Here is a 24,013-nt window from a genome sequence, read left to right as displayed (position 1 = left end):
TTAACTAAAGTGGTTGTCCAAATGTCTGAAAATTGATTAGTGTCACCATTTCATTGATGAATGGATCAAGACATACCTCTTAATAATGCCATCATCATCGTCATCATTCCAAAATGCTCAGCTGAACTGACTGACCTGCAGTGAGACAGACGCTATCATAAAGCATCAGTATCTACAGGAGCGTGGCACTTTCACTGAATCATATCCATTAGCCAGGCACATGAAAGTCGAGGCTTTGAAAGCAACTGATGATGACAGCAGGGACAGACCCATTTGCTAGTTCCTCAAAAACAAGCAGCAAGTGCTTCTCCCCAAGGTATATGGATACTGGCTTAGCATAATAAAGCTTTCACTAATGCAGAAGCACATTTATAAGCATTTTATTGAAACTTGTTAGTGATAAATTAACTTATTGAATACTAGGGGGCTTCGCTCGCCATCCCCCGGATTTGGTTAACCAGATATACAATTTAAAGAGATTATTGTCATAGGAATTGTTACATATGCATTATTTTCACTTTTACTTTAAATTTCAGTTAAAACAATATTTGGAACAAACTTTTCTTCAAGATCGCATTGAATTTTGATTCCGTGACAACCCAATGTATAACTGCCTATGAGTGAATACTGTTTCTTTCTGTCTTAATACATAAATGGACTTTTTTGAATATTTGTCCCTGTGATTTAATTGTCATAGCAAAAGCTATTCTCACGGGAAACTGTAAACATTTTAATATGAATGGCATATCAAGATCTCCTTTTGTGCCCAATTTTATTCGCAGAATATGTTCTACATTACCTTGTTGCCTGTTAAAATATTACATGTTGGAATTCTTAGACCAATTTTGAATACAGCTAATCTTGTTCTATTGCATAGTCCATCACTCGTACATAAATTGCGCAATAACATTATGATACATCCTTCTTTCAACAGTGCTTGTAGATATTCTATGGGATATTGATGTTTTCATCTTCTGCATGATCACCACCAACTGCTTCAGCATAGTCTATTGATATGCATTTAACCAATTTGCCGTGTACTTGATCGACAATTTTCGTTTTAATTCGTATGACTTTGTTGTTTCTCGCTGCCATATTTAGATGAATGGGTGATTCTAAACTGGATCTTCGTAAGTGTGTGTGTTCATAAGTAAGCCCTTTAATGGATTTGTGTCTGTCCAAGTTAAGTGCCGGAATGCACCTGATGACCGTGGTCCTTGTTTAAAAATAGTTGTAAGTAGGGCGTGACTTGAAAGAATCTCATGTCTCACCGGACTTCCTTCCAAAAAGTCTCTTCAAAAAGTCATGCCTCATTGCAGGATTAGTCTCGTCTTATCACAAGATTTTTTTTATTATAATAGAGAGTTGTAAAATGGATGTCTGTTAGCTTCAACTGTTCAGCAGTAACACACTGGAAGCTGAGGGTGCATCGGCACCTCTTATTTTGCATTAAGTGTCGCTTTCTAGTTGCTTGTGCTCCTTGGTTCTAAAAGAGACTCTTCACACTCACATCCCTCTCCTCCTGCTGCTGACTGTATAATTGAATTCATTCAGAATTGACTTTAAAATTCTGCTTATGGTTTATAAAGCCTTAAATAATCTCGCCCCATCTTATATATCGGAATGTCTGACACCTTATATTCCAAATCGTAACCTCAGATCCTCAAATGAGTGTCTCCTTAGAATTCCAAGAACAAAACTTAAAAGAAGTGGTGAGGCGGCCTTCTGCTGTTATGCACCTAAAATCTGGAATAGCCTGCCAATAGGAATTCGCCAGGCTGATACAGTAGAGCAATTTAAAACACTGCTGAAAACACATTACTTTAACATGGCCTTTTTATAACTTCATTTTAATCGTAATTTAACTTAATCCTGATACTCTGTATGTTCAATTCATCATAACAACTATTCATGGTGGCTCTAAAATCGGTACTGACCCCTACTCTCTTTTCTGTTTCTTTTTCCGGTTTCTTTGTGGTGGTGGCCTGCGCCACCTCCACCTACTCAAAGCTTCATGATGCTCCAACAATGATGGACGGATTAAAAGGAAGAAGTCTACGTGACCATCATCATCATCAAGCCCTTCCGTGAGAACCCTAAATCCAAAGAGGACTGTTTCATTTATGTTAGGTAGAATGCCCAGAGGGGACTGGGCGGTCTCATGGTCTGGAATCCCTACAGATTTTATTTTTTCTCCAGCCGTCTGGAGTTTTTTTGTTTTTTCTGCCCCTGGCCATTGAACCTTACTCTTACTCGATGTTAATGTTGATTTATTTTTTTATAATTATGTCTTTCATTTTTCTATTCTTTAATATGTAAAGCACTTTGAGCTACTGTTTGTATGAAAATGTGCTATATAAATAAATGTTGTTGTTGTTGTTGAAGCAGCAGTTAATTATCTTGTTATGTATTGCAAGATGCAGACTCTGAAACTGAACTGGTAAAAGTGGATTGAATTTAATTTCATTATGATGTGCCCCATTTATGCTGAGTTTTCTGCTGACATGAATTCTACATAATTTCAATATAACTGAAAAAAATATGTGGAGGATGTAGGGTAGTGCAGCACCAGTGGAAAATCTTCTCAAGGGAGCATCTGAAATTCCAAATTTAGGTAAAGTGTCTGAATATTTCAGTTGAAACCGCGACAATACTTTCACATTCTGTGCCAATAAGCACTGCTGTAACAATGAATACTCTTTACTAAAGTGTGGTATTATTAAATCATAATCCTTATTTACAGTAATTAATTGATATTTCATTATGGTGTTAACAACCTATGCTCAAATAAAACATTATGTGATTGTATCTGTAACTGTCTTAATATTCTCCTTTAGCAACCCCCAATCAGAAAAAGTTGTGATGGCCTGAAAAATGCAGATTTTTCTTTTTTCACTAAACGATTTGATTTGTTTTCACCTTCTTTGTGCAGATTTCAATTTTGCACTGCATGTGGAGTAACTTCAGACCGAATTTATGTGGGTTTCGTTTTTTTATTATACAAAATTTGCGATTCTGGCAGGGGTGTGTAGACTTTTTATTTCCACTGTATGTGAAAGGATATGTTGCTTTATGGATGCTCCAGACCATATCTTTGTTTATGCAGTGACAATAAAATAATAAATCACTTCATAGAAAAGGTCATAAAACAAGGTTTTGAAGTAGTGGCCACTGCGAGGCTGACACTTTTTTTTTTTTAGGATATCACACATTGTATTTTTCTTTTTCCTCAAGACTTTGATGTTGACAGTTGCTATAAATGTTTCATACAATGCCATAGTTCAGAATTATGTGCCCATTACTTTGTTGATCCTAGCAATATTTGGTACAAAAATGGCAACTAATTGTGGATGAGCTGCCACGCTGTTTCTAGGTGCCCACTGTGTCAATTTAAAACTGCCACTTATTGATGTATCTGTCTGATATCTGTTCATTGTTTTTCCAAGTCGGGTTCCAATGACCAGAACCCACTCAGGCAACGTGAGGCGTAAGTGAAGAACCAGCCCCTCATGGTGCACCAGTCCATCTCAGGGCACTTGCACTCACATAGTTGTCAGTTCATATAATGTTGCACACGTTCAGGATGTGAATGGATATAGGAGTACCTAAGGAAAAATTCACAAATATGGAACCAAGTTTTTACAAATGTTGAATGTGGCTGCCACCTTTTTTTTTTTTTCTTTTCCAGCATAGCTAGAAATGACAACATTTTACAATCTTCCTCTGGCTGCATTGCTAATTAAATGTTAAGATCAAAAGCAGAAGAATGCTGCTTATGTCATTTTTTGCTAGTACCTTAATAATTACAAACACTTTTGCTCTCATGTTCCAGCTTGATGACCTTCATGCAAGACCTTCTACCCACCCATCTTCTCTGTGACCCGACATTTGCGCGATAGACATATGAGCGCCGACAAAATAGTGCCGATTAAAACGTGGCGTCAAAATTGTGCCGACAAAATTGCTAAAGTTTCACTAAATATGAATTACTAGTTTAAAGCATATATAATAATGTTTATTTTAGAAGTCAATATTATGAGATGCGGCATGCCATGAGCACGGCACGCAGACAGTCCTTAAGATCATGCCCTGCATATGTAGGAAGAATTGCAGCAAGACGTCTTGGTAGTTGAGCGTATTTAGACTTGCTGGCTGCCTGACTGCTGGTAATTCCGCTTTGTATATGACACGTTATGCCAACCTTCGACTGAATTATTTGTTAGCGCATGTCATCAGCAGTTATAACAGTTATAACCTAGCACATAATGTGTACATAATGCGCACGTACACGTCCCACTCTCTTGGCCTCTCTCGCAATTTTGTCCGTCCCGGTTTTGTCGGGGCTCATATGTCTATCGCGCTTTTGTTGGTATGTTGCTTCATTATGCTCACAAACCAGTAATTGCTGTCATCAATCTTACAAAAGATAAAGAAGCTAAATCTTGACATTCCTCGAATTTTAAATCTAAATTTGTAGAGCTCATTTTATTTAGTGACTTGCTGCCAAATGTTTAATTGTATCTTTCCTTTCTGGATTACAGTCTCCCAAAAGTACAGAGATTAACTTAATGTTCATGTGATAGGAATGAGTCTTGCCTTACTGCTTATGCAGAATGTCCTCACTGCGGTCTGTCTTTGGATTGTCCACACATCCCTTCACTTTCTAAAACTAAACAGTCCTTTGCTTTTGATCATTTTACTTGACACCAAACAGGCAATCATTTTGTTTGAATTATTAAGAGTTCTTGACTCTACCCCCCCACCCCCATGCAGTGGCATCTTGACCTCCGTGATGTCTTTGTCACAATTGCCCTCGACTCCCTTCTCTTGTCTAGTTAATTATAATTGACCTATTGAAATGAACCACTGCTGGATGTTCTTCAGCCTCTCTGCTGGCCTTGGTGGTGAATCAACGTCTGTAGGTACACCAACTTTTTAACAATTTTAATACTTTTACTGACAACCCCAGCTTCATTTAAAAATGTTTTCCTGAGTGTGCAGGATGACTGTTTTAAAGATATTTAAGACATCTGGATTATAGTATCTGGTGACCTCTTCTTTGGTCAGTTTGACTACAAAGTGGTATGCTGTGGAGATCCTATCACAATTGTGTGTCTTTTCATTTAAGACTAGCCTAGTGCTGTTCTTCAGCTCGAGGCCACACGACTACACAATATAAGCACCCTTCAGTAGCCAAATAGCCCCAAATTTCCATATGTGTGAGATTCTGTGAAGATAACTACACTTTGATCCTCCCCTTCCTCAGACTACTGCCTTTCTGAAGGAGTTTCTTAATGCTTACTTGGATTTGGATCAGGACCCCAGTTTGCATTTGTATGGTGTTGTACTGGGATGCTTAGCTGCCAATCGTGGTGATTTTACCCAGCACCAATAATGCCCTTGTGTAAATTAATTTTTTTTTTTTTAATCATTTGCTTATACATCACCTGTTGTATTATTATTAGACACAACAGTTCTATTGTAAGATGTGAATTTCATATAAAATTTACTAAGACTAATTGTAATCATTTTTTTGTTTCATTCTGAGAGTAAGCAAGTCTTAGAGCAAATGTGCTATACAGAGAATAAGAAGTTCCTACCTGCACTTGCATGATGTCTTTTACACTTTGCTCCTTAGGAGCCCACCAGTTGGGTGCTCAGGTGTGCTGCATTCAGATGAATTCTTGGCTTTATCCTTGTTGTTATTTGGTTCATTGTCTTTGATGATGTCATATTGCCTACAGAAAAGGGCAATCACACCTGCACAAAAGATATTAATTGCTTTAGCTTTTCATTTAATTATGAGACCTGTTAATTTAAATGTAATTCTTTGAAGGGAACCTTTCACACTAGAAAAGTAAACTAAACTAAACTTCTAGTGCCTTTCAACAAAAGATGCCTTTCATTTTATTCTGCAGTGCATTTGACCGTATAGCTGTGGTCTTACATACTTAAAAGTGACCTCAAATTACTTCATTCAGTTCATCTAATACTTAAATCTTGTGACAGATTTTTTTTTATCAAACACATACTAAAAAAGACTGTATGAAGACTTTAATAAAATAAACAGAAGCAGTCGTTCATCCATCCATCCATTATCCAACCCACTATACCCCAACTACAGGGTCACGGGGGGTCTGCTGGAGCCAATCCCAGCCAACACAGGGCTCAAGGTAGGAAACAAACCTCGGGCAGGGCACCAGCCCACCACAGAGCAGTCATTCAGCTATAGGAAATATAATCCAATTGTAAATCTCTCCATAAAAATAAATGTTTAAAATATTTTGCAACGTATGTCCATTTACATTTACTGTTTAATAAACCCCGCAAGGTCCAAGTTGGTTTTCTTGACAGAGTTTCCCACAAGCTTCAAAGGTTTTACATTAGGGAGAAAGAACAAACAATCTTGCCTGCCCAAGAAAAATCAGTCCTACAAAGCTTCTCTTCAGAGCTCTAGTCTCTCTGGAAGCATTTTCCTTAAAATGTCTTAATAGCAATACCTCACGTGTGCAGTTAGTCCTCTGTTACTTGGGTTTTGTGCATAGCCATTGTCTCAGTTGGTACTTTATGTGAATGTGTCATGGTTCTCAACATAATGAGCCTTATTTCTTGAAATGATCCAGAGTGTGAGGTTCAATTCAAATGTACCCAAAGGTAAATGACAAAATCAAAATACATTAGGCAAATATCGGACACAACTGTGCATAACAGCATTTTCCAAAGCCAGAGAAGATTGATCAGTTAACCTGGACTCACCTGCCCACATTATTAAGACAACAACGATGATGATCATTTCGCCTGCTCTCAGCTGAGTGCTCTTTCCGACCTCCTTCATTGTCACCTCATCTAATATAATAAAACAGAGAGTGGTGCTGTTAAGTGGCCTTAAGTTAGAGAATAATGAGAGTGATTTTCACAGAACTTCGATTTTCATGGTAATTTCTTGGTAATTAATTGGCAGACACTGCACATTAAGCTATGATACAACTTCACAGAGCTAAGCAGGTTAATCCAAATTAAGTCTGGATAACTTTAAATGCATTTCATTTTAATTTGTACAACTTCATATAGACATTCCTTTAGATCTCACATTTTCTCATCTCCACATCAGTGTAATTTAGAGGTGCATACTGAACTGAATTCATATCTTTAGGCTGTGGATAAAACCTCTAGCTTCTGGAGGAAATGTAGGGATAGTACATCTACACCAGTGCTACTTTGACATGAGCTTGCTTGCCATTTCTACTCTTTGCCCATAGCAATTAGCAAAGCTGTTAAAATTTCCCATTTTCCACCCAAACCCTAAAGGATTCCACTTGATAGTTACAGCACCACTGACATTGAAGTTTTTTATTGGTGGTCTGTTGGGCAAAGGCCATTGTCTTTTTGCTGTCCATATGCCCGTGGGTGGATTCGTTCATACATGCTTCAGCCTATTTACGGAGCTCATATTTGTCATTTGGTAAGCCTGTGATATTTCTTTTGTCCCTCTGTCCTTTCAGGAAAATGGTTGTCATATGCTATGATTTTGTCTATCAGTTCTTCAACTTGATTGCTTCAATGTGGAACATACATTGCATGGTTCATTAATATGGTCTGAAAAGACTGAAGCAAGTCTAGATGAGGCTGATGGAACAATGAAAGGAGAAAACTACAGAGATGTCATTAACAAAAACCTCACCTAGAGTGCTCTGGACCTCAGACTGGGTCAAAAGTCAGTCAGTCAGTCATTATCCAACCCACTATATCCTAACACAGGGTCATGAAAGTCTGCTGGAATCAAAAGTACACCCTCCAATAGGACTATGGCCTTAAACATAAACCAATGACAACAGACTGGTGGCTTAGGGAATGTCCTTAAGTTGCCCAACCAGAGCCTGGACTTGATCCCAATCGAACATCTCTGGAGAGACCTGAAAAAGTCCAATGAGAGCCATTATCCAACCTAATGGAGCTTGAGAGGGTCTGCAGAGAAGAATGGCAGAAAATCCCCAAATCAAGGTGTACAAAACTTGTCACTCCATAATCAAACAAATTTCAGGCTGTGAACGCTGTCAAGGGTGCTTCAACGAAGTACTATATAAAGGATCTGAAAATTTGTGTCCAATATGATATTTACATTTTTTTATTAAACTTTCTTTGCATTAGACCCAAGCATCACCCGGACTATAAAAAGAGCGCTATAAGCATTATTCCCAATTGTCACTCCAGCAACGGTATAGACACATTTCACGTAACGCCCAAAGACTACTCAGGCTGTAAAAGAGCTAACAGCGTTGGTGCCGAGCATTACTCTGGCAACAGAATAGGCATGCCTTGTGTAAGCATCAGACCCGAGTGTTACCTGGGCAACAGTGTAGACTTGTCTTGTCCTAGCCTCATAATGGCATCTTGTAAGAAGTGGCACTCATCAGCAGTGATAACGAAGTGAACCTGTCTTCAGGCCGTGAGATTGAAACAATCGGTGAATCTGAAAGTGACACGTCGCTCACACACGTGCATTGTGATGTTCATACTACTATTATTATTATTATAAGTGTTTTGCACATTTTTGCAGTAGAAAGATGAGATTTAATAAAAAGTCGTTTTTCAAGCCAAAAATGCAGCGCTTTTTACATGTTTTTTGAAGAAAAAAGTAACACTAAGGATGCTAATAAATTTGCAAACATTTTCAAATCCCATTTTTGTTTTCTCATCCGGGGGTATTGCTTGTTGCTTGATGTGGGGAAGAAATTTAAGTTTAATTTGAATTTAAATGATTTTAGAACAAGCCTGCAACATGTATTAAAAATGGAATGGTCTGAATACTTTCTGAATCCACTGTTATGTAACTGCAGTGCTTCTTATACACTTTTAATTTTTACTTGTTAAGTCTTGTTTATAATGTTCAAGTGGATAATTTCCATTAAAACATAGAAAAGTTAGAAACATGAAATTTTATGTTTTGAGCATATAGTAACTTGAAAAGAGCCTCAGCTGACAGAATTTTTAACTTTTTATATTTTTTTTAGTGTGGAAATAAATTCCATCTATGTATTCTGTATTCATATGCTACTAGGGCCCTTGTCTTGCTACTTTGTTCTACCACAGGGTGCCACTTAGCAATCAGCATTCATTTTCTGAACCTACCATTTTCAAAACATTGCTGTAGAGCACTAGGCCTAACCCAACAGGAGCCTAGTTGAGAAGCCAGTCTTTTGCAGGACATGCTCTCGGCATATTCACTCATCTCAGATGTGCTCTAGGAAGCTCACACAAACCTCAGAAGAACATGTAAACTTAGCACAGATGATCCTCAAGCCATGACCTGGGGCCAGACGTTGCCTGCTGCACCGCCATTCGGTGTTATAACAATTTGAGATTTATTTAAAACCATTTAACAAGAGATTGTCATCTAGGCATGTTATCATCTGGAAATATTGATTATGATAAATGATAAACATACTCATTCACATACAGATTGCTCAATGGAAAGAACGAGCATAAAGTAATAAATAAAAATTTAAGTAGGAATCATAACCCTGCTGCCCACTGAGTCTGCATATACAAGGTGAAATTGCTGTCCTTGGAATGAATATCTCTTCTGCTTTCCCACCTTCGCCATATCATAAAAGCCTTTTCTCTGGTGTCCCTTCTCTCTTTCTCTCGCTTCCTCTGAATCTTTGGTCTTGGTGCAAGTGAACAGTCATTCAGCTCTCATCTTGAATCTAGACTACGTGTTTTGCTAGGGGGATACCAGACTTAAAACTGTACCCTTAGACCTGACTATACAAAGACTTCCCACTAAACTCTGCAGTCTGAAGGTCCCTGGAATATTACACACCATAGGGCTTGAAGAACCTTTGATAAGGTTAGGTCTCAAATACAGTACCTCCATGGCCTTACTCTGTCTGTTAATGACTTAGATACCTTGGCCCTGGGATAGGTTACCCCACTTATTAGTGTGCTGACTGTGTATTGTTGGGCCCCTCTCTTTTTCAAGTTTGTACACTTACATTGTGTATTTATTGACGTGCAAAACACCCATCCATCCAATTTCTAAAACAATTATCCAGTTCAGAGTCATAGGAAGGAGATACCAATTCCAGGAACACTACAGGAGCCATGCTTGAAAGAGCTGCTAGTCCATCAGCAGGTGCACTCGCGCACACGCCAACATCTTGTTAGTTTGGATTCATCCAATAATGTAACATAAGCGTGATACCAACGCACTGAACATTATGTTCATGTGCAGCCCCCTGAAAAACACAACTCTTGATTTTTTTTTTTTGTTTTTTTCTAGGGTGTGATGAATGTTTTTACAACTTCAGGTTGTGGTAGCAGAGGATACGAATAAGTGTTTCTTCATGGTGTACCAAGGAATGGTCTGACTGACCTAATACAAAATGTCTTTTTTAGGTCTTTAAGAGCCTAACACTCCATTTCAGATGCCTTCGTTTTTAACTATTAACTAATTTAAGTAAAGTAAAACCATCCTTTACAGCTCTTTATAAACACAATACCTCACCCAGTGTATATTAAGTACACATGGCCTCGGTAGTAACCCAATGATCAAACCCACTAAGACCTTCTGTGCTAAACTGAAATGTAAAATGGACAAAACATTCAAGTGTAATGTGAATCTAAAATATATAAGACACAATTGACCAGAAGCCGTTTTCGCAATTACTGAAATGATGTTTAATGTCACTTTCATATGACAGTGTGGTCAGGTCACTGCTCTACAAAGCATTAGTGCTTTTATCCTTATTAACGTGTGCTCTTTCCAACACATACATTTTGCCTTTTCTGTTACACTTTTACAGTTTCTCAAATAGAAATACACAGTCTTCACCGGCACAAGAAAGTGGGTTGTTCTGATTGCAGCAAAGCTCACTACTTCCATCTTTTCTAAATCAATAATAATAATTACATTGCATGTACGGACTTTATTTTCCATGTATTCTTAAATAAAACCAATAAGGAGTTATTCAGTTAGTATAGTTTGCAACAGAAGCTTCACTTTATTTGGTTTCTTGGGATTATTAGGGTCATTTTGTTTTACCTGTAAGTAACAGCACATATAGTGCCTTAAGTAAGTATTCAGACCCCCTCACTTTGCTCACATTTTGTTATGTTGCTGCCTTGTGCTAAAATCATTTTAAATTGTTTTTTTGCCCTCATCAAACAACACTCAACACCCCATAATGACAAAGCAGAAACTGAATTTTAGGATTTTTGCTAATTTATTAAGAATTAAAGGCTGAAATGTGACATTGACACAAGTATTCAGACCCTTTACCATGAAATCTGGCTCCGATGCATTTGAGAAGTTTCTACACCTTGTTTGGAATCTACCTGTGATCCGCTCAGACGATTGGACATGATTCGGAGCAGAGCACACCTGTCTGTAGAAGGTCTAAAAGATGACAATGTGTATTAGAGCAAAAACCAAACCATGAGGAGAGCAGAGACTGGGAGATTAGAGAAGGTGAAGGGAAAGCAGAATGGAACAAATGACAGAGGTGTCCTAAGAAAACCTTATGCAGTTCGCTGTGGGCCACAGACTGGACAGAAGGTTCACCTTAGAACAAGACGCTGACCCTGAGCACAAATCAAACGTAACACACGAGTGGTTTAGAGACATCTCTGGGAATGTCCTTGAGAGCCCAGACTTGAACCCAATCGAATATCTCTGGAGAGACCTGAAAACTGCTGTTCACTGACAGTTTCCATCCAATGTCCCAGAGCCTGAGAGGTCCTGCAGAGAAGAATGGCCGAACATCTCTAAATCCAAGTGTGTGAAGCTTGCAATGTCATACCCAAGAAGATACCAGGCTAGAATTGCTGTCGATGGTACTTCAACAAAAGTCGGAATACTTCTCAATTGGATATATTTCTGTTTTTTTATTTTGAATACATTTGCAAAAATCTTTAAAATCTTGTTTTCACTTTGTTATTCTGGGGTATTTAGTGTAGCTTGATATGGGGGAGAATTTTAATGACCAACACCAGGCTGCAACACAACAAAATGTAAAATAGTGATGGGGTCTGAGTAATTTTTTAGGGTTCTGTAATTAGTAACCACAGGACATGCATACATGTAGCAACTTGAAATTTGAACACCATCTCAAGACACTTTACACAAGGGGCATCAAAGAAAATCAAATTTTATTTGTCACATATAAATTAAATGTAGAGTACAATATGCAGTGAAACGTCTACACATTTATTTAAATATGCCCATACGAGTAATCGCATATTGCAATAAATAAGCTGTCCCACATTTATGAAAAGGGGCAGGCTAGGTTGCTGCTAGAGCTGAGCTGCAAATTTAACTTGGTAAGATACAGCAATTTGTGTATTTCACAGTTTCAAAGTATTAAGATTTATTATACAAAACCTTTTTTCTATTTTTAAATCACTACTGAATTTTCTTGTTCCGCCCCATGTCTTTTACCTACATTAAGATACTGAGTAGTAGGGTGCACTACCACTGTAAATTTCTCCACTGATAATATTCTAATAAGAATTACAGTCATGAAAAAGTTTGGGAACCCCTCTCAGCCTGCATAATAATTTACTCTTCTTTCAACAAAAAAGATAACAGTGGTATGCCTTTCATTTCCTAGGAATATCTGAGTACTGGGGTTTTTTCCGAACAAAGATTTTAAGTGAAGCAGTATTTAGTTTTATGAAATTAAATCAAATGTGAAAAACTGGTTGTGCAAACATTTGGGTCCCCTTGTAATTTTGCTGATTTGAATGCCTGTAACTGCTCAGTACGGATTACTTGCAACACCAAATTGGTTGGATTAGCTCATTAAGCCTTGACTTTCATAGACAGGTGTGTCCAATCATGAGAAAAGGTAGTTAAGGTGGTCAATTGCAAGTTGTGCTTCCCTTTGACTCTCCTATGAACAGTGACAGCTTGGGATCCTCAAAGCAACTTTCAAATGATCTGAAAACAAAGATTGTTCAGTATAATGGTTTAGGGCAGAAACGCCCAATGCGTCGATCGCAATCGACTGGTAGATCGCAAATGTAGTGCAGGTAGATTGCGTTGCATTCAAAAAAAATTTTTTTTAAACATTAGTCTATCACATATCCTCCCACTTGATTGACATACATGGCAGCCAGTCTGAGATCTCTTTTCTTCTAACACACTGGTCATCCTGCATGCATGATCAAACGCGCGAGCTACTGCAAAACTCCGGCTGTGATCTAGTTAGCCTTCCAATTTATATCGACTAAAGAAGGGATTTAAAAAAAAATTGTTTGGGGAGGGTATGGGCTGGATGTGGAATTGGAAGAGGATTTTTTTTTCTCACAGTGTCACAATTGAAGTGTGTTTGTCTGATCTGTCAATCTATCATTGCTATTCCAAAGAAGGAAAATGTGGAAAGGCACTTTTGAACTGTTCATAAAAACTACGAAACTGACTTCCTTCCAAAAAGCGATCTGAGAAAGAGAAAGGAGAGGGAACGAAAATCGCAGTGAATCAGACAGCCGTCATTTTTCACACGGCTGAATTCAAAAGCAAAGGCAGACACACCGAAGCATCGTTCCGGGTGATATTTGGGGAACATCCAAAACCTCGCGTCAGAGCTGGAGACACAATTTTCAATCTGCTCTGTAGCGTATGCGTGTGTGCAACTTGACGGCATGCGCTACAGAGCAGATTGAAAATTGCCTGTCAGACTTTGACAGACGGTTTCAAGACTCGGCGTTACTTGAGCCAATCGCTGCATTTAAGTGCTATCCATTTAGGGAAGATGTTGAGGGTGATTCACTCGCATCAGAAATTGCAACGCTGTTTCACCTAAAACTCCTCTACAGTGGAGGATGAGATTTTGACACTACAGGATGACATTCAGCTGAAGTCTGGGGCTCTTGGACAGTTTTGGAACTTACTCACAGAGGAAAAGTACTGAAAAATGAGGAAATGTGCTACCTCCTTCACTGCATTATTCGGCTCTACTTATTTATGCGAGTCAGTCTTTTCCCACATGAAGATTATTAAATCCAAATACTGTAGTGACCATAAATGTATTGAATTGTTATTGTGCCATAAAAGTTATTCAGTTATGCAAGGTACGACAACATATATTTTATGTATAAAGTATACTCAGTGTATATATATATATATTTGGACACACCTCCTCATTCAATGTGTTTTCTTTATTTTCACGACTGAAGGCATCAACAATATTAATGATGAGAAAGAAGCCCTTTCTGCACTCATGCTGCAAACAGAGTCGCTTGTTGTATGCAAATGCTCATTTAGACAAGCCAGATTCATTTTGGAACAAAGTGCTTTGGACTGAAGAGACAAAAATTGAGTTATTTGGTCATAAGAAAAAGTGCTTTGCATGGCAGAAGAAGAACACTGCATTCCAAGAAAAACACCTGCTACCTGCTGTCAAATTTACTAGATTTTCTCAAACCCTGTCATAAGTTAATGTAGCACTTTAATGCTTTGTGTTGTGTTCCCCGACCCAGTTGTTAATCGCTACGCGCTTCTTAAACTGACTTCCTCTGCACGAAAAGGAGGCGCAGGCAGGGATTGCCACACAGAATACTGTACATTCACTTCATGATATTCCTGCTCTCTGAAAATTTAGAATGCCTTATTAGATAGATACTTGATATCATTTTCATGATGAAATGCATTAAAGCATGTATTAAACATGCACGGTAGTGAGGCAGTAGTGCTGCTCCCCCACAGTAAGGGGTCCCCAGGTGTATGTTCAGTGTAGAGAACTTTATGGCAGGTGTGACAAGGCTTCAAAAAACTGGGTGTATGAATGAGTTTAACTTAAATATTGTATAAATGTTGAGTTTGTGATCTGGTGGTTGGAGACACGAACACGGAATTCAATGGATGTTCTTCTCAGTGGGCTTTCTTTATTGCATGCATGCTGTCTGTCTGACGTACCAAACCCCAGTTCCTATCCTTCCTTTTTCTTTCTCCACATAATCAATCACCACACGATAAACGTCTTTGTGAAATTAAAATTAGTTATAAACTTAGACCACTGAGTGTTCAGAACTTTAAAAAAAATCTTCATTATACATGTTTAATTATGCCATCCATTCAGGATTGCGCCTATCCCACAAGCATTGTGTGGCAGGCAGGAGCAAATCCTGAACAAGGTGCCAACATATCGCAGGGTGGATATGAGCAACATATATAGCATATAGTATAACAAAACCCCACATCCTACATGACTTTAAAAGGAAACTGAAGCACGCCCAGTAAACCCACCAGAAAAACATGCAAATTCAAAGCAGGGAACACCCGGGACCCCTTTGCTGCGAGGCAGTAGTGCAACCTCCACATGATTAATACATGCTTTTAATGCATTTCATCATAAAAATTATATCAAGTACTTATCTTAGCATTCTAAATGTTCAGGAAGCAGGAATATCATGAAATGAATGTATTCTGTGTGCTGCCTGCGCCTCCTCTTAGTGCAAGAGGAAGTCAGTTTAAGAGGCACGTAGTGATTAACATGGCTCAGGGAACATTTAACACAAAGCATTTAATGTGCTACATAACTTACGGTGGGGTTTGAGAAAATCTAGTTAATTAAATATTCATTTTAAGATGAAATTTAGTTTACGATGTTCTGCTTTAATGACAAGTTACGAGAATAAAGTCAACATGTCGTCACACTATTACACAGTACACAGGTACATTACACTGTATTGAAAAAAATAAAACAAGTACAACTTGGCTTGCAGTATTATCCAGTAGTATAGAAACAGTATTTACACTTTTGAACATAACGGTCCACATCCAACCTTTTAAATCCAAAGTACCTCCAGGCAACGGACATGACTCCTTTTTCCAGCAAAAGTTCTTCTGTGTCATCATGTTCAGCTTTATCGTCTGCTACAGCTTCAGTTTCAGAATGTTCTCTGTCCATTTTCACCTCGCAATATCTCCACTACCACATGTACTCTGTTGCATGCCCGTTTAGCGGTGTAGCAGTTAAAAAGAGCCCTTTGAAAGCTCAGCCAATGATAAACAAAAATCCAAAGAATTAATAGGGGTTCCCAAACTTTTTCATATGACTGTACTGTACATTTGGGGGATGCTAAATAATTAAGAAGACAATCTGATTCTACCCACATCCTTGACGATTTTAAATACTTTTTATGACTTTTATTTGAAAGTCTATCTATTCATTTTTTGAACCCACCTTCTTTCTTACATCTTTTTTACATTGTGAGTTTGGGTGTGCATCTCAATGGGTCTTGTGATGGTTGGTACCTGCCTACAGTTCCTTGTCATCCTAAATTGTTGAAACTTGTTATGTCATTGAGTCACATTTTGCTGTAGAATTACCTAACCAGCTGAAATACATACACCTTTTAATTGTTTTTGCTAATATTAACATAGGTATGCTATCCCATAAAATGTAAAAATAATATACTACTTAAATCTGAACCAGTCAAATTAAGTAGACTTGAGAGAGCCAGGAGTGGTCCCAAGTGATTGTGTTATTATTGTATAATGTTTCAATAAAGTATGTGCGACTGCAATAAAAAAAAGATTACCCTGCTGTTACACTTGAAATATTATACCTTCTAAAATGTAACATCTAAAGTCATTTTCTTTTTTATTGCATACTTTTGCCTCTCTGCTTACTAATATTGCTTTAGTAGAATATATTCATATTTCATCAGAGATGTCTAACAGTTTGTATAAGCCTGTTGTGATACACCTGGAGTGATGTACTTCATATCATAAACTCCACTCATAGTTACCAGACAAGAAGGCAGGGCTTTCTCTTTGGTGGGACACATGCAGCTATGTACTGTATGCTTTTTTTTTTTTGTTGGTGGACAGTTAATCCTGGAATTGCCTAAATGATTAAACTTGTTTTACGTGTACACCCCAGGATACTGAACCTCTAGAATCCTTAACACTAAACCTCTGAGACACCTTAACAATTGCTGAGATTCACTTTGTTTTCAGGTTCCCCCACTGAAAGGCCATGATGGAAAGAAAATGAAGACCAGCAGCATCTGCTGAGTGGTGAGCAAATCACAGAGGTCAATAATGTGATGAAGAGGAAGATGAAGAGCAGATCATCTGGTGAGCATCTAGTGCAAGATACAAAATCTAAAAATGAATGCCCACTGCAGGTCTGTGTGTTTCAAGAGATTTAAAAATAGAAAAATGAAGGAGTGGTAGATTCCAATTTATGGAAAGCATATACACACGTGTGTTTGGGAAATATGTAACATAACATTCTCTAATTTCCTTGTCCCAGTTTAGAGTTGTTGGGGGTAGGATCACAGAAGCATCGGACACAAAGCAACAACCAACTCTAGGAAAGGTGCCAGTCCACCACAGGCCCATTCATACACACCCATATGGGCTAATTTAAAATGGTCAGCTACTGTATCCATAAAATAAATGCAATTTCACAGACAATGCAGAGAACATTCAAACTCCACAGGCTGCACTTACGACGCAAGATATGTGAAGTAGCAATGCCAACCACTCCACTTTTGAAATCTCTAACTTGCCACACCGTTTGTTCATTATCAGTCATGTTTTCCGTATTTCGTTTCACATTTTCTAACTGTCAGCAGCTAGATTTTCAGTAGAGGGCCTTTCAGCTACTGCTTGATGTCATTTTAATTCCAGCACCTCATTTACACTGATACAATTAGGCCTCTAATTAAATGACTCACTCATGAGACAATGTGCTTTTTTTTGTCAGTCTGACCTTATTTTACTTAGCTTCGCCATTGAATGCATGTGACATTGAATTCCCCAGCAGCATACTGAAATGCATGGTTTTAATATTCAGTTTCTAGTCCTAAATTAAAGTGGCACTTAATAACCCAACATGACAGAAAATTCATCTCTATTATCTTTGATTCATAAGATGATCTTGACATGAAATGCACTGAATATTTAACTTCAAGCTTTGAATATGAAATATTATATTGTAGCCACAAGGAAAACAAATTAGTAGTCTAAACCTTCATGGTCTTGAATTTACAGGCTAACGTTACGAAGATAAAAATAAGCAGAATCATGTATGCTACTCACTCATAGGCTTTCTTGTATTTATCTCATTCCACAATGAACGATAAGCTGCCATTACTGGTGACATCTATCCTTAAGTCTATCTTGTGAACATACTTGTTTCAGTTTACATTTACTTATTTGCCTGACTCCTTTATCCAAGGCGTCCTGCAACATTTATAATTCAATTGCTTGCATTACTTTTGGTTTTCCAATTGGAGCACCGGCAGGTCAGGTGATTTGCTCATGGTTACACAGTCTCAGTAGTGGAATTTGAACCCACAACCTCAAGGTTTGAAGTCCAAAGCCTTAACCACTACACAACAGTGCCTTCTTGTTTCGGGTTATTCTGGGCCAAAGCCTATCCTGGTGGGAAGGATGGGGTACCACTCTGTTCCATTGTGTTGGCAACATTTCATACAAAATCTTCTTAATGATGCTATTGACCCATAATAATTGCTCAGTATCTACCCTCACAGTTAGGTCATATCTTGACGTTTTTAGTGTGTCAGCCAGATAGACCATCATAGGACACTATCGCTTACACATACTCTCTCATACACTCAATCAATTTAGAGTTGCCAGTTAACTTTACCCTCATGTCTTTGGAATGTGGGATAGCATCAAAGTGCTCCGGGACAAGTCCACGCCAACAAACATCCAGGCTGTCAGTCAAACCCAGGAATAGGAATTTGTGAGTCAGCAGTGTTAAGCACTGGGTATCCTTGTAAGCCCCTTAAAACATATTAAAATATTTAACACCAAAGGAAATCTTACCTAGGACATGTAAAGTGGAATGTTGTTCTCCCGAAGATCGTCACAGCTGGGGAAAATGTTGGCCTCTTATAAATAAACAGTATGTTATTTTGAGTCATTCATTTCACATTCTTGATTGGCCATACCACACGCAAAAATCCATTTTATTTTGCTTCTCTGAATTGAGTTAATTTCAATTGCAGTTAAAATCTCATTCATGAACTCGCACATGATTCTACACTAAACCTTCATTACTTCTTCGATGAATTAGTGCCACTCTCTCTTGAAGTGTTTCTTCAGTAGTTGGGTGTTTGTCTTCCTACACTGACTACAAGGAGTTCATAATGTTGCTGCCTGCTCAAATTTCAGAAGGTATAACACCTTCGTTTCAGGTCATCCACCTGAAGCTAATTATGTTTGGGCCCGACCTGTACTTGGGCTGGAAGAGATATTAGTGAAGCCAGCAGGGGGCACCGTGTGGGGATCCTAATGCTACTGTGCTGTAAATATGGAGCCATTCTTTGGATAAGATGTAAAACCAAGGTCCTGACTATCTGTGGTCCTTAAAGATCCCTGGGAATCTTTTGAAAATGAGTAGGTTGTGGCCTGATGTCCTGGCTAAATTTTCTCATCCATTCTGGCCCTCTAATCATCCCGTGTCTCTAAATGGCTATCTCTCTCACACCCCTTCAGCACCTAATATATCATCAGTGGTGAGCATGCTGATGCAATAATAGCTGCTGTCAGATCATCAAGGTGTATGCTATGGTGATGGTTGAAGTGGTTCCTCTCTGTCCATGTAAAACGCAGTGAGTAGCAAGAAGAACACTATATACATGTAATTTATCATTTCTACAGAATATTCCATTATATGGCACAGTGTGTAGAGTGGATGTCCAAGGAGGTTATGCTCAAGATTTATAACACACTGGTTAGGCCTCAAATGATATTCTCCAAGTTATATAAAGGACATAGCAGTGCTTGAAAACGTGTGCAGAAGAGCGACTAGGCTGATTCCAGGGCTACAGGGGATGAATTTTGAAGTAAGGTTGAAAGAGCTCCACTTTTTAAGTTTAAGCAAAAGGAAAGAGAAAACCTGATTGAAATGTTTAATACAGTATTATGAAGTACATTGGATTGAGACTGTTAATTTAAAATGAATTTATCAAGAACTTAGGGACACAGTTGGAAACTTGTTAGGTGTATATTTTGCACAAACATTTGGAAGTTTTCTTTATGCAGAGAACCATAGACATATGGAATAAGTTAAGTAGTGTGATAGACAGTAGAACTTTACGGGCCCTCTAAAACTAGGCTTGATGTTATTAAGGAAAAACGAAGTGGATAAGACCGGTGAGCTTTGTTAGGCTGAATGGCCTGTTCTGATCCAGATTGTCCTAATGTTCTTAAAAAACTTCAGAAGCACTGCTAATATCTATTGGTCTGGGCATGTGATCACTAGCAAGCCCTTTGAAGGATCCTGGCTTGGATCTGTGTATGGCGCTAGGGAATGTGAGTGCCAATGGTATTACCTTTCACCCTAAATGAGCGGTGCAAAGCAGAACTAGTTGAGTTAAAGTGCAGACAGGCTAGCAGTACACAAGACATATATGAGAGAATGGAGCTGCATGGAAGTAGCTGTGGACAATCAGGGCATCATTGGAAGAAGGCAACAGTGGTTTTGGCTATGGAATGACCCATAGGAAGCAATATTCCTTACTTTCCATCCCCAAAAAACTTCAAAAGGTTCAAGGTTAAATTTTATGTTTTTTACTCTAATTCACATGCAGTAGTGTACAGCAGGATGAAATTGTTTTACCTGGCCTAATTATGTGTAAGAGTAGTCAACAAGAATATGAAACAGAAAATCACCAACATACATGCTTATATACAGTACACACACCCTACATTACAATATATACATTTAACTTAACAGACAATAACAGAAGTTAATAATAGAAGCCAGCAAAATTAACAATTGAAGCAATTTTTGAAACTATATCTGAGGTGAAACCCTGATGTTTCATTCATCACTAATGATAACATTATTATAACAAGGAAATTTATAAGCAACAGGTACTGCTTGTCAAAAGCAGGCATTTGTAGACTTCTACAAATGACTAGATGAAAATTGTGATAAATCTGTACTCTTCTTTTAGTGCATTTCCTACCAATTAAAAGTGGATGATTACTGTTAGAATTGTACAGGCAGTTACTGTTCTATTGCAGTTTCTTCCAAAATAATCAAATATGATCTGTCTATCTGTGCACCCCCAAGGTGGTGTGGGAGGAGATTCCAGACCAGGCAGGTAGGAATAGGTGGGTCACGGTCACAAGGCGTAAGGTAAAGGGTGCACACTGTCCGGGGGCATCAACCCCAGAATTAGAAGTGTCTAACCGTTATCATGTCCTTGCGGAGCTGGATGGTGACTCTGATAATTCTGAGGTGGTACGCAGGGTTGAGGAGCCCCAACAAGCTACCTTAAAACCAGTTCCCAAAAAGAGAGAGGTAGTGATAGTTGGGGACTCAATCATTAGGGGGATTGAAGCCCAAGTGTGCTCCAGAGAAAGAGAGTCTCGCACGGTGTGTTGCCTTCCGGGAGCACAGGTGGGAGACCTCCCTGGAAGAGTGGATAGGCTCTTGGCCAGAGCGGGGGTGGATCCAGTTGTCATTGTCCATGTTGGAACAAATGACATACATAAGGGTAGTCTGTCAGTTCTGCGATTCAAATTCAAAGAGTTAGGTACCAAGCTGAGGAGCAGAACTGACAAGGTAGTCTTCTCCGAAGTTCTGCCTGTGCCACGCGCCAGTCCAGGTAAGATTGAGGAGATTAGAAGGCTTAACGCGTGGCTCAAATCTTGGTGCAGTTTAGAAGGGTATACGTTTATGGGGCATTGGGACTCCTTTTAGAACAGATGGGACCTGTTCCGCCGTGACTGGTTACATCTGAACTAGAGGATGCACCAATGTATTGGGGAGGCATATGTGTAGGCTAGTCGAGGATTGTTTAAACTAAGGAATGGGGGGCAGGGAGTTTAGGACAGGCCAGGTTTAGATCTATACATGGAAGAACAAACAATGGTGTAGAAATAAAAATGCATAGTAATGTAAATTCTAAGCAAACACGTAAATGTAGAAGGAGTAACACATTAATAATAGCTTGTCTTAATGCTAGAAGTATCAAAAATAAGGTAAGTGAGTTGGAGTTGTATGTAGCAGAGCATAATTATGATATTATAGCAATAACGGAAACCTGGCTAAATAACAAAGATGGGGATGAGTGTAACATAGAGGGATACACATTTTTTAGGAAGCATGGACAGAACAGAAAAGGAGGTGGGGTTGCTGTTTATGCCAAACAGGGTTTAAATGTATGTCATCTTCAGTTGGATGATGAGCCCCATCTTAGTGAGGACATGTGGCTTCGCCTGGAAAATATTAGAGAAAGAGGTCTTGTTTTAGGAGTGTGTTAATGACAACCCAATTCAGACAGTAATTTCAACACACATCTTTTTAGTAATATCAAAAAGGCAAGTTTACAGGGGGATATTATAGTCATGGGAGACTTTAATTATCCAAATATTAACTGGGATAACCTTGCAGATGGAGGAGTACAAGAGCAGGAGTTTTTAGAAGTAATCAGTGACTGTTTTTTAACAAAGCATGTTAGAGCACCAACATGGGGTGAAGCCTGTCTGGATTTAGTATTTTGTAATAATCAAGATAGAATTGAGGATGTAGAGGTGATTGAACCACTAGGGTCAAGTGACCATAATGTAATACAATTCTCAGTATTTTGTAAGAGTACAGATGGAAAGACTAAAATTAAGTTGAACTTTGGTAGGGCTAATTTTGAGCAGATGCGACAAAGTCTAAGTAGGATATACTGGAATAAGCTTTTAAGTGTGGAGACAGTCGAGGAGCAGTGGAACAGGTTTAAAAATGTGTTACATGTAATGCAGGACAGATGCATACCTAAATTTGGAATTAATAGGAAACTAAAAAAAACTCCACGGTGGATTAATAAAGATTTAAAAAAGAAGTTGCAAAGAAAAAAACTGCTGTATAAGGCATATAAGACTAATGACTGCAAAGTGGATAACAAGTGGATAACCTCAGAGTGGTAACAGGGACTACTAAGGAGGTACTGAGGGATTTGGAAACTGTAGAGGGAGAAGTGCTGCTCAGATTAAATAAGATGAAATCAAACAAATCACCAGGACCAGAAGATAATTATCCTCGTGTTCCTTAAGGAGGCTAGTGAGTACATATATAAACCCTTGGCACATTTTTAGGAAGTCACTGCGCACTGGAGAGATTCCGAAAGACTGGAAAATGGCAAATATCATCCCATTATATAAAAAGGGTGACAGGGCAGATCCAAGCAACTATAGGCCAGTAAGCTTAACATGCATCACAAGAAAATTAATGGAAGGAATTATTAAGGATAAGATTGAGCAACACATGGCAAGGACAGGAGTTATTCTGAACAGTCAGCATGAGTTCAGAAGAAGGAGGTCGTGTTTTACTAACATGCTGGAATTCTATGAGGAGGCAACAAAAGGATACGATCAAAGTGGAGCTTATGATATTATTTATCTGGACTTTCAGAAAGCATTTGATAAGGTGCCACATCAGAGGTTGGGCATCAGGTTAAAAGAAGTGGGAGTTCAGGGTAATGTTTATAGATGGGTGCAGAATTGGCTCAGACACAGGAAGCAGAGGGTGATGGTGCGAGCAACCTCATCAGAACTGGCCGATGTTAAGAGTGGTGTTCCACAGGGGTCAGTGCTAGGGCCGCTTCTATTTTTAATATATATAAATGATTTAGATAGGAATATAAGTAACAAGCTTGTTAAGTTTGCAGATGATACCAAGATAGGTGGATTAGCAGATAATTTGGAATCTGTTATATCATTACAGAAGGACTTGGATAGCATACAGGCTTGGGCAGATTTGTGGCAGATGAAATTTAATGTCAGTAAATATAAAGTATTACACATAGGAAGTAAAAATATTAGGTTTGAATACACAATGGGCGGTCGGAAAATCGAGAGTCCACCTTATGAGTAGGATTTAGGAGTCATAGTGGTCTCTAAGCTATTGACTTCCAGACAGTGTTCAGAAGCCATTAAGAAGGCTAACAGAATGTTAGGTTATATAGCACGATCTGTGGAGTACAAGTCCAAGGAGGTTATGCTCAACCTTTATAATGCACTGGTGAG

General features: G+C 38.5%; 1 protein-coding gene across 1 annotated transcript in view; it reads right to left on the bottom strand.

Moving 5' to 3' along the window:
• The window catches only part of fndc5a (fibronectin type III domain containing 5a), a 140,408-nt gene that overhangs the window by 9,988 nt on the left and 106,407 nt on the right, over positions 1 to 24,013 (bottom strand). The window contains exons 4-5 of the mRNA XM_039740715.1: positions 6,757 to 6,846; positions 5,601 to 5,760 (exon numbers count right to left, since the gene is read on the bottom strand). Of these exons, the coding sequence (XP_039596649.1) occupies positions 5,621 to 5,760; positions 6,757 to 6,846 (230 nt within the window). The 3' untranslated portion in view covers positions 5,601 to 5,620. The remainder of the gene's footprint in view (positions 1 to 5,600; positions 5,761 to 6,756; positions 6,847 to 24,013) is intronic.

The sequence above is a fragment of the Polypterus senegalus genome, chromosome 17, assembly GCF_016835505.1.
Source record: "Polypterus senegalus isolate Bchr_013 chromosome 17, ASM1683550v1, whole genome shotgun sequence".
NCBI lineage: Eukaryota > Metazoa > Chordata > Cladistia > Polypteriformes > Polypteridae > Polypterus > Polypterus senegalus.
Note: the sequence above shows the minus strand (reverse complement) of the source record. Positions and strands in the feature narration are given on the sequence as shown.